This window comes from Ctenocephalides felis, unplaced genomic scaffold (genome assembly GCF_003426905.1).
Source record: "Ctenocephalides felis isolate EL2017-DRISC unplaced genomic scaffold, ASM342690v1 CF-g0.4_SCAFFOLD_02082, whole genome shotgun sequence".
NCBI lineage: Eukaryota > Metazoa > Arthropoda > Insecta > Siphonaptera > Pulicidae > Ctenocephalides > Ctenocephalides felis.
Genome location: NW_020538236.1, coordinates 1 through 11848, shown reverse-complemented (window position 1 = coordinate 11848; position 11848 = coordinate 1). Strand labels below are relative to the sequence as shown.

The 11848-nt window shown below is 30.4% G+C and overlaps 1 protein-coding gene across 1 annotated transcript; it reads right to left on the bottom strand.

The window, feature by feature from the left end:
• Positions 1-857: 857 nt before the first annotated feature.
• LOC113380401 (ATP-dependent helicase brm-like) lies at positions 858-8453 on the bottom strand (the record flags this gene model as incomplete). The annotated part of the gene is made up of 5 exons (XM_026619657.1): positions 8148-8453; positions 3281-3528; positions 3069-3207; positions 1080-1266; positions 858-996 (listed from the first exon to the last, which is right to left on the bottom strand). Coding segments are annotated over exons 1-5 (1019 nt in total), but the record flags the coding sequence as incomplete, so codon positions are not given.
• Positions 8454-11848: the final 3395 nt, after the last annotated feature.

Below are 11848 nucleotides of genomic sequence, written 5' to 3'. Positions count from 1 at the left end.
TATTGTTGCATTGAAAACAAATGAAAACTATCATCTGCCAAAAATTTCAATTTACTTATGAGCCTAGACAATATTAGTATACGTATAATGAATTCATGATTATGAATGAGAAAAATTAAATTCTACATATTATTGCCAAAAAGCAGCTGAGATGTGTCAGAAATTAAATAATATAAGATACAGTATATGTATGGCAGATTGAATGATACACATATGAACAGGATGACAAAATTAATTTACTAAAATATGAAATTAAGTATTAATCAGGGCCAGTCCTACCTTTAATGCGATGCATGCGAAAAACGAGCGCACGCCTTAGGGGCGCCAACACAAGATTCGGATATTAAATTTTCAATATATAAATTTCTTTGCATCTTTTACTAGTCTTTCCACAAATTTTTTAAATTCGTAAAATTTCACTTTATAACAACAAATGGGAAAGTAAAGATGAATACATACAATTCGGCCCTCGCAGTATCGATTAGGAGAAGTTTAAGATGCAATTTTGGATATCTTAAATAATAAAAAATTAAAAAAATTTAATCCAACATAAAGTACCAGTGTTATGTTATGGTTAGGTTATGTTAATACCGTTAAAAAGACTTCAATTTCCAAATAGTGTGATAATTTAGACTCATTATTTATTTAAAGCATTTCTACATTTAACATCGCTCATATATAAATGTATATGCATTTTGGCGTAAAGAGTAATTTAAAAAAACAATTATTATTTTTAGGTAAACGTAAATATTAGCAATTGTATTAAAAAATTGTAGACATAGGTACAGCAAACATCTGTGGGTCATCTAGTTTGGTAATAAATACTTTCAATTTTATACCATGTATTAAATACTAACCTGCGCATACGTTCTTTCTCGATACGTTCCTGTTCCTTCTTTTGTTCACGTTCAGCATTAGCATGATAATTCATAACAGCTTTGTTGAGACGACCCAACTTTGCAACATTGTTACGATGGAATTCTTTGAAATCTTTGCCTATAAATAAAAAATACTCATATTAATTATAGGTATATTGATTAACTAAATAAATAAATGTTTATCATGTATCATTTTCTTACCATGTTGTAATACGCAAGAAAGAAATTCTTGATGTTTCTGCCTTCGTTTTCTTCGGCTTCCATTTTTTGTTGTTTTCCAACTTTTCAGTGGCTCTGGCTTCACGTAGACCTTGACGTTTGGTTCTTTGTAAGATTTAACATTAACAGCAGTTTCCAGCATCGTGTCACGTCTTGTACACATATTAACCTACCAAAAAAATAATAAATAATTTACAATTATACTTCAGGATTATATATCTTATATATAAAAATGGAGCTCTCGATAAAATGATCCGCTAAAACTCAAAAACGGCTTTAAACCGATTTGTCCAGTCTTAGTCTTGAAAAATTCGTGCTGATCAGTAGGTTGCCGGAAAGGTGAAATATTATTTCAAAATCGCGTAGAAACTTTACATTATTAATTTAAAAATTTTTGTAGTAGCGTATTTTGAATAAAACAATGGACGGTGGCTCATACGTCAAATGTGGAATGTTTTTGATAAATATTGTTCAATTACGTTTAATAGGATGTTTTACGTGAATATTATTTAATTATTATTAAATTGTATGTAGTTTTGTTCATAGTTATATTTACATACAAAAACGTTATTAAACGGATCGCAAGTGTTACTAGAAACTCAAAATATCAACTTTTTTGAAATGTTAATATGAAACTGCATTTTTTGGCGTTGTAGCAATGTAGCACTCTTTTTTTGCGAATCATATTTTTTTCAAACACGGTGCTCTGAAAAATTTCATTTATATAATTATATACTCATTTGATTTATAAAGCATAATTTATAAACTAGGTTGTATTATTTTTTATTTAAATTCAAAACCTAAATTTGGTATTGTTCAAAGGGACATTTTGTCGAATAACATTTTCCCAGTTATAATTTCCCAGAATTTATCTAAAAATAGATAGTAATATATGAAAGTCCGGAGTTAAAAAGGTCCACCAAGGTTGTGTCAAAAACCAGTAAAGTTAGGCATTGTTTAACAACAATATTTGAAAGTAAAGGGGAAAAGATGTATAACCAGCAATAACCTTGATTCTTATGACTTTGCTATCGGGAGATAAACGGTAATCTTTGAAAATCCATAATAGAAGTCTTTTCTTTCATTGGTAGTCTTTTAGCATTAGTTATTGTAAAAGTGTAATTATTTTGTTAAATACATTTAAAATTAAAATAAGACATTAAACCTGTTTGCAACCTGGCCGAACTAAGTTACCCTGTCTATGGGTAAAACGGTCTAGATAACAAATTTTGAAAGACATCAAAAAAGGCACATTTCTACAATGATGAATTAGCTGGCAGTTTTACTGAACGTAGTCAGATAATCTCGTTCGTTTGAAATGTGTTATTTGTTGTGATATAATTGGTTGGGTTTTCATAATATAATTAACTATCTGCTCAAAGTCAATTGGACCTTTGTGCTTCGCTCTGCTCTACATATATACTTTTTATTAAATTTACTTTAATTCATCGAATGCTACTTGAAACTTTTCAAAAAGCAGGTCAAAGAAGAAATACTTAATTCATTTTCTATCTCTCCTCGCAGAAATTTGAAAATTTTGTATAAGCTCAGTAGTATTATTTACAATTATACACAAAATCCAGAATCCAAAAAGAATCTGAAAAACTTGAAACGTAATCAATAAGTCGAAAGACCAAAGAAGACTTGGATTGGATTATAGCACGTTTTCGATAGAAAGTGTATAAAACTGCCAGTTTGATTGTAATGACAAAATATAGACAAACAAATGGGGTTTATTGTTTTTATAATACCTCATTGTATATATCATTCAAACAAAACATACTTATATACTAAAGGTATTAATTTTTTCGATTCTCTAGAAATTGTTTAGAATATACTTTACTTAGCAAAACAACGTTTTGCCGGGTCAGCTAGAAAAATAATATATATATATATATATATATATATATATATATGTATATGTATATATATAGGTGTATATATATATATATATATAATTTAAATACATACCTCACTACGCAACTGCCTTTGGAAATTGATGACACGTAAAGCTTGAAGCTCGATTTGAGCTTGTAGACGCAAATCTTCTGGCATAGTAGTCGGCAAGTTGCTCAAAACCTGAATCCTATGAGCTATGCGAGCAGCAACTCTGCAAAAAAAATTCCAACATCAAAAACTGCACAACCAAACAAATTTAACCCTGAGACCCTTTCCCTCCTGACCTGTTTTCCCTCTCCTGCAGCAGCAAAACAGGGTCCAGCCCGACAGGTTTAGCGAGAGTGGTGATCCTGTTCTGTTTCTGTGTCGGAGGTCCCACAGGTTGTGCACCAGGTTGTCCAGGAGCCATCTGTTGTTGACCTGGTCCCATCGGCTGATGGGGTCCCATCATTCTTTGCTGAGGAGGCATTCCTGGTTGCATCATTTGAGGCTGGTGGCTGTTTGGAGGTTGACCAGGCATCTGTGGCGGACCCTGGAGATAAAGGTAATGGAATTATGTAATTATAATAATAAATGAATAGTTAGAAGTAGTAAATAAGATTTCTCATGCTTTCTATGATTTATTATGAAATTAAGTAAACTTAGAACAAATGTTCTTTATTCTGTTTTAGTGTTTTACGCACTCAACAGAGGGTCTACTGTAATCAATTTTTTCACTCTTTTTAAAAAACTAATTCTCTTATTATAATACAGTTTGAAGTTATAATTTTGTAGCTGAATGTACATTGTATAGCTTGCTATAAAAAAAAAAAAAAAATAAGCTATAATTTTTTTAAGTAAAACTTCTTTAGGCGCGACTAGGGAGTAAATCTGTAAAACTGCAAGGGAAGTTACGTTACGCCCGAACCGTTCGTCATTCGCTCTCGATGAAATCATTTCTATACGGGTCGATTGTGACTAGTCGTCGTGTCGAGTGAATAGAGATCAATAAGAAGATCGGAAAGTCATTAGATTTTAAGGTTACATCGTGGTATAAATCTTGATTTAATAAAAAAAATGTCTGAATCAGATAAATATTTTACCTTGTCCCCGTATATAATTACAATGGAAATAATAAAACAAATGAAACATTTGTGCCGTATAAGAAACGTAAGTTCGTAGTTTCTATAAATATTTGGAGTTATAAAAATGGAAAATATTTTTAAAGGCAAGACAGGTATTACATCTGCTCAAAGAATGAGACTGTATCGCCCGCGAAAAAGTAAAGCAAAAATACTAGCAGTCAACGAATGTATGTTAATTTTAATTACATGAAGTTCTTCAAACAATGTGAAAACAATATTTTTTTAAGTGTTGTTTAACAAAATCCACTGCGTGAACGAATATTATACAATTTATTAATCAGCAATTACTTCATTTCGCTAATGAATATTCAAGTCCTAAATGCTAATTACAATCACAAACCGATCATGTCGTATTTGAAGTATAACTTTAATTACATTATTGTTTTCAAATAGCATTAAAAATATTTATATATTCGAATATATATAATATTCGACATTAAAAAATGTGTGCATCGCGAATGTTATCATATTACTAATAAACATTCAAAAGTTTTACTTCAATCACGTGTGAACCTTACGCGCACTCTTTTTTATACTTTTGTAAAAAAAAGTGATTTTTTTGAAAATAAATTTTATAGGATTATATATTATATATTCAAATTATTCAGGTTTATCTTTTCTATATTATATATTTGTATAAATCTTATCTAGAATTGAACCTAGGGGTAAATTTACGTGCTACAGATTGTGACGCCCCTATGAAGTGCGGAAAGAATTAAAATTGAAGTAACGACAAACCGTCCGTGTTTGCGATCTATTTACACTTCTTTTATCTATGGACGCTGTTAGCTAATATTAATAAGGCATCAGAAAACTAATTGCATAAATTTTAACAATTTCGAGAAATTAAGCAACATTAGTTATATAATTATAATAAGAAATGTAATAAATAGTTGCTTAAGCTGAGAAAATAAATGTATATCAAGAAATTAACAATTTTTTGCACAATCTTTCTCAAAAAATCAGCTAAAGCAAACATTATCTATAAATTTCAGAAAAAATTAAATAAAATATAATCATTCTTCCAGACGATACTGCAAAATTTACATTTTGTGTTAGTAAAGCATAGAACATATAATTAAGCAAAATTCTTACATCCAACATGCAAAATCTGCTCAAGAAATATTTCATAGACGATGACAGATATAAAAAAACATATTTTTAAATAGGTTTTAAATTACTAGAACTTATTCTTACTATTTGTTTTGAATATATTAATTTTCGCTTGCAAAATATGTGCAATGAATTGATATTAATGAATAGTTTTTATAATATTGACATGAAAATCCATCGGCCATTTATTATCTGAACTTTTCCTAATATTTATAATAAAACAACTTCTCATAGGCCTATAATATTTTAAGGTCATCGTTTCTACACAACTCTCATTTAATCAAAAATGTCAGACATGTAAGTTTTATATTCCCCTTGTTAATAATTTCAATAATCGAGCAAATTTTACATATTCCATTATTCAACATATAACAAATAAAAAAAACATGCAAAGCTCTACAAAGGATACAAAAAGGACAATAAGGATCTAAAAAGCAAGGAGGAGCTACAAAGAAATATAATGAGAACCTGAAAATTAAAATATAATTAATTAAATAAATATTGCGGATGCAAAGATTAGAAATCAGAGTGGTGATATGGTGAAAGAATTGTGAATCTGTCTAGCAATAAAAAATATAATAAAACAGATTTTTTCTTTGATTTCAAATTTTGCTACAAGTGTTATTAAAATATCTAGTACAACCTTATATATAAAAATAGAGCAAAATATTATGTTAGGTATGCTAAAACTCAAAAACAGCTGAACCGATTTGGCTAGATTTAGTCTTGAAATATTTGTACTAATCCAGAGATTGTGGGAAAGGTGAGAAATTATTTCAAAACAGTTTAAAAACTTTACATTTATATTTTAAAATGTTTTGTAGAAACGTAATTTAAAATGAAACAATTAATGGCAGATTTTGTTCAATTAAATTTAATAGGATATTCTAGATTAATTTCATTTAATTATAAGTAAGTAGTTTTCTTTGGTGTTTAATTTATACTCAAAAACCTTCGCAAGTGTTATTACAAACTCAAAACATCAACTTTTTTGTTTGAAATGACAATTTTTGAAAAAATATTTATATAAACTCATTACAATGTTCAGTAATATTGTAGATAATTTTATGGCGTACAAACTTGTCGAAGATACCATTCACATCCATTGAATAGTATAGAAGTTACAACCGATTTAATAAATAAATGAATAGTACAAGGGGTCAAATATGAGTTAAAAAGTTTCACTTCAAATATAGGCATGTGGGCTATCAAATAAAAGGTCTCGACGAGCACTATCCAAATATCATAGTAGCAAACAAAAGAAACCAATAAGCTTCCGTGCACGTAATTCATTCCAAATCTGAAGTCTATTTTTGCAATTTTAAACCATTCCGAGTTGCTGTAGTGTGTTTATGAATTAGAAAAAATAATAGATAATTTAATTTAGCACAATTTTGCTGATATATTAATTAATTTTGGACGGACGGTTCAAAAGTTACAAGAGATATAATGACAAGTGGACCAATGGGTTGCAATACAGAGGGTGAAAATGCTATAGGCTTGTAATAGATAATTTTGATTAATAGAAAATAAAAGAAAGTGTTTCCAATAAAACGCAAAAAATGTATTAAAATTAATCCAAGACCATAATAATAAACTAAATAATATATTTTATATTAGTTGATATTTATAAAGTTGTTTATTAATACAATGGTGACAAATATAAAAAATCAAGCCAGAAAAATTATCCTTAAAAGGCTGTCTTAAGTAGTGATTTATAGTTTATTAAATGTTTAATTTTATTAGTTTTTATTTAATGTTATATATTCGTAGTTTATATTAAGTGTTATGTATGTATACAAAGCTATCTATGAACTCTTAATACTCTAATTTTCTCACATATTATTTCTTTAGTTTATAATTTGTATACGTCAAATTTAACTATATATTGTATTATTGCCTTGGGCGTTGAATAAATAAATAAACTAGTGGGGTGGGTGGCATCGTGCCTTAAGGCAAATTGCTGGAACTTCCCGTATCGTAACGAAATGTCGAGGAATACTGAATGTTTTCAAATAGATTATTATAAATATTGTAACATTGTCTAATATTTATAAGAATTATATAAACTGAATTGCAAAGTTAAAATTATTTGTTTAAGTTATATTAGAACTTTAGACAGAATAAAAATAAAATCTGAATTATTTTCGATACACAAAAAAAATAAAAAAAAATTATCTTAAATTATGAATTTTTTTTTCCGAAATCAATTATTTTGTTAAGACAAGCAGAAAGTTCTTTGAATCATTTCAATCGTACGCTTAGTTCTCTCAAAAACTACCATTTTTTACATATTTAGCTCCGTATCTTCGAAATGGCTGGGCCTGCCTTTGCCAAAAACTAATAAACACTTCTCCCAATCATTACTAATTGAATGTTTTTTAGATCATTCAAATCGGATACTCCGTTCTCTCAAAAAGTCGATTTCTATTTTCTGCACTATTTTCTCCGTATCTCCGAAACGGCTGGACCTACCTTTGCCAAAAACTAATCAGCTCTTTTACCCAATCAATAGGAATCGAATGTTTTTTGAACCATTCAAATCGGTTGATCCGTGCGCCCGAAAATGTGACTGGAAATTTGTATCCATACATACACACACACACACACACACACACATCCATTATTTCTGAAGTATGCCAAAATGTTCAGAAACCTTCAAAACGTCGAGAAATGTAAAAATTTTCAATTTCGATTTTCGGCCCATTACAATAACTTACCCTACGGGAAGTTAATAAACAAATACGTTTTTGGTATTATTTGCAAAGTAGTCAAAAATTTCGTTTCAAGATTCAAATTGTAAATATAAATACATTTAAAATTTAAATACTCTAAAAAAATATTAAAAACGCTACACAGATATTTCAACTATCATTTATCTAGACAGATTCCCGAATTCTCCTCCCCTTATTACCTGATTCATCATCATAGGCATAGGAGGCGGCCCCTGACCAGGCCCAGGTCCCTGTCCAGGCCCCGGAGGTGGCCCCTGTCCCTGCTGCTGCTGAGGGGCCATTGGAGGAGGCCCCTGCTGAAGAGAAATCGGCGGACCTCCAACATTCGGAGGAGGCGGAGGACCGCCTCTCGAAGGATCGTTCTGACCAGGAGGCGGCGGTCCACCAGGCTGCTGCTGCTGCTGCTGAGGCGGAGGAGGCTGCTGCTGCTGCGATTGGGGAGCTCCGTTCTTTTGTGCGATGGAAAGTGAAGGATAACGACACATAAAACCCACAAGAAAGGGAACACCACGTGGACAGATGATAGGAGGACACAAACAAAGACAGACAAAAGTGTTAGTGACATGGTTGTGAGACACAAATGGTTATAGATAGATAAATGTTATATTGGGTTATATTTACACTTTTTTGTTTAAATATGCACAATATTTTTCACGAGTAGACAAACAATGTCATCAAAATAAATCAACCAATTTAAAAAATATAAAAGTGCATATTATCAAAATCATAATACGTCATAGTTTAATTTTGATATTAAAATAGCCGTAGACTTTTCAAATAGATTCATTAACCCTTTGGACACATGTATATACATATATGTATATACATGTACATACACATGTATACACATGTGTCGCCATCCAATTGATGACCTGTGTGTACGAGTGTCGTCTATAGACGACATAAAAAAAATCGAGACAAAGTTGACACAGATTAAAAATACAATTTTTTGATAAACAATGTCATCAAAATAAATCAACCAATTTAAAAATTATAGAAGTTCATATTATCAAAATCATAATACGTCAAAGTTTTATTTTGATATTAAAATAGCTGTAGATTTTTTAAATAGTTTCATTAACCCTTTCTATACAGGTGTCGCCTACAGGCAACATCCGCTTGATGACCTGTGTGTACAAGTGTCGTCTATGGACGACATTAAAAAACTAGTTGGTATTGGTATTTTACCTTGAAACAAGTAACGGTACTAATTTTTGAAAACTTTGACGAAATTTTAAAGTTAAATCACTTGTAGGATCGTAATATTTTAGTATGATCTATAAGACTATGGTATCTACCGTCAAACAAAGAATAATAAAATACGTCAAAAAAATTAAACTTTTACAAGAAAACGGCCCGGCCGATCTTTACCAAAAACCAATCAGGTCGATTCCTTATATATTTTTCGAACAGTTTTTGAATTTTCAAAATCGATTCAGAATTGCGGGCTAAGACGTGGAAGAAATATTTTTCACTTTCTGCGATTTAAAAAAAAAACAGCTCGGCCGATCGTCGCGCAAAGCTGACAAACGATACTACTCATCGAGATACTTCGAATAGCTTTTAAGTTTTGAAATCGGTCCAGCAGTTTTGAGAAAACGTCGATTTACGGCAAAAAATCTGTTCCACACACACACATACTTTTTCCAAATTTGGTCTCATTCGATTCAGAATAGTTTGAAACGTCGAGAAAACAAAATCCGCGAATCGAATTTTGGATGAAAACAAACTTCTCGTTTGGGAAGTTAAAAATTGATATCAAAAACTTATCCTAGACTTCGACATTTGACCTGGGTATAGTATTTATTAAAAAAAACCTTTGCTTTTATAGAATGCTATAATGCTCTCTTAATTATATTTACTCCTCATTGGTGCCATCTTTTGATATTCAGGATGTCAACTTATGTTTCTAACTCAGTGTCAGATTATTCTAATTTGTTAATGTAGCTTTTAGTTTCTTGGAATTGTAATTTTATTTTTAAATACATTTTATTGATTGATCGACTGGAAAATCTTAAAAATGTTGTGTGTAACAAATATTTGGATGACTTGCTAGCATGTACAGCAGTGTAATAAAAAGGGTAATCAAACCATTTAAAAATTAGTTCAATATATTTAAATATGCTTACAATTAAAAAAACAAAGTCAAAATTTTTTGTTGACGTTAAAATGTAGATAATTTCTATTTAAATAAGATTATCTGATAAATCAGTTTACTATGAATGTATGTGAAATATAAAAGAGATTAAATAAAAATGTAGTTTAACCAATCAATAAAATTTTAAAATATGTACATATATCAAGTTGCTGTAAAGCAATATGTTGAACAACATGATATATTATTTAAATTTAGCGCAAATAATCCATTTATTTTTGTATAAATAAAAAATGCACATACAAATTCATAGTATAGTGCTTTATAAACCAAGGTTGATCATTACCTGTGCAGGAGGTTGTCCGGGCTGTCCAGGTTGGAACGGACTGCTTGGAGGTGTCGGGCACTGAGGAGGATTTACTCCATCTGGTCTTTTACCCTGGACGGATAACAAAAGTTGCTGGTCAACGGCTGATTCCTGGCCAACATTCTGTATGCCATTATTTGACCTCTAGAAGAAAAAATAGATTTGTATGAATTATTAACTTCCCATAAGTTATAGTAATGGTCCGAAAAAATAAAAATTTTTTTTTCATATCTTCACGTTTCAGAGATTTCTGAGCATTTTGGTATACCTCAGAAAAAATTAATGTGTGTGTGTGTGTTTGTGTATGTATTATGGATACAATTTTCGTCGACGATTTTGGGCGCACTGATTCAACCGATTTGAATGGTTCAAAAATCATTCGATTCCCATGATAGGGAGATGTGCTAATAGTTTTTGACAGGCAGGTCTAGCCGTTACAGAGATACGGAACAAAGAGTGCAGAAAATACAAATCGAGTTTTGAGAGAACGGAGTATCGGATTTGAATGATCTAAAAAACATTCAATTTGTAATGAATGGGAGAAGAGGTGATTAGTTTTTGGCAAAGACCGTTCCCGCCATTTTGAAGATACAGAGCTAAATGTGCAAAAAATGGCAGCTTTTGAGTGAACTAAGCGTCCGATTCGAATGATCTAAAAAACTTTCTGCTTGTATTGACAAAACAATTGCTTTTGATGATAAAAATTATTCACATCTTTTTTTGACTATACGGGAGCACTTTTTCAATTTTGTGCAATTTTTTTTTTTGAAATGAATTCGAAATGAAATGACGATTATTAATTCTGAAGATTGAACTGAATTGATTTACATTCGATTGCTCAGATATACAAAAGATAGCAAAAATAAAAAAGTTTACAGTATTTGTAATAATATATTTGAAAACGTTTAAATTTCTCGAATATTTCATTACGGTACGAGAAGTTCCAGCAATTTGCCTTAAGGCACGATGCAATACACCACTAGTTTTTTTTTATACTATATTCTACATTATATATTATATAATTTTTTTTTATGGACAGAAATGCCTGCAAAGGGCAATTTTCACTTAGGATTATATTTGTGATATAAATAATCTATATGTATAACTAAAAGTGGAAATTTGATATCATGCTGGTCGAGGTTGAGATCAAACAAGAAACTCATTCGTGCTTAATGTTAATAATATGAAAAGTACATGTTTACCTTAATTGCACGAGCTGATTCTGACTGAAAGGTTGTTTTGAAGGATCTTGTGGACCGTACTTAGCACGCAAGGCCGAAGTTGACCATAACGAGGATCTTCCTAAAAGGGAAAATAGAGAAAAATACTTAATATAATTAAGCCATTTATGCTCATAGCTAATTACAAAATATTTTTAATTGATATGATGAAAGCAGTAAATAAATTAGATTTGAAAT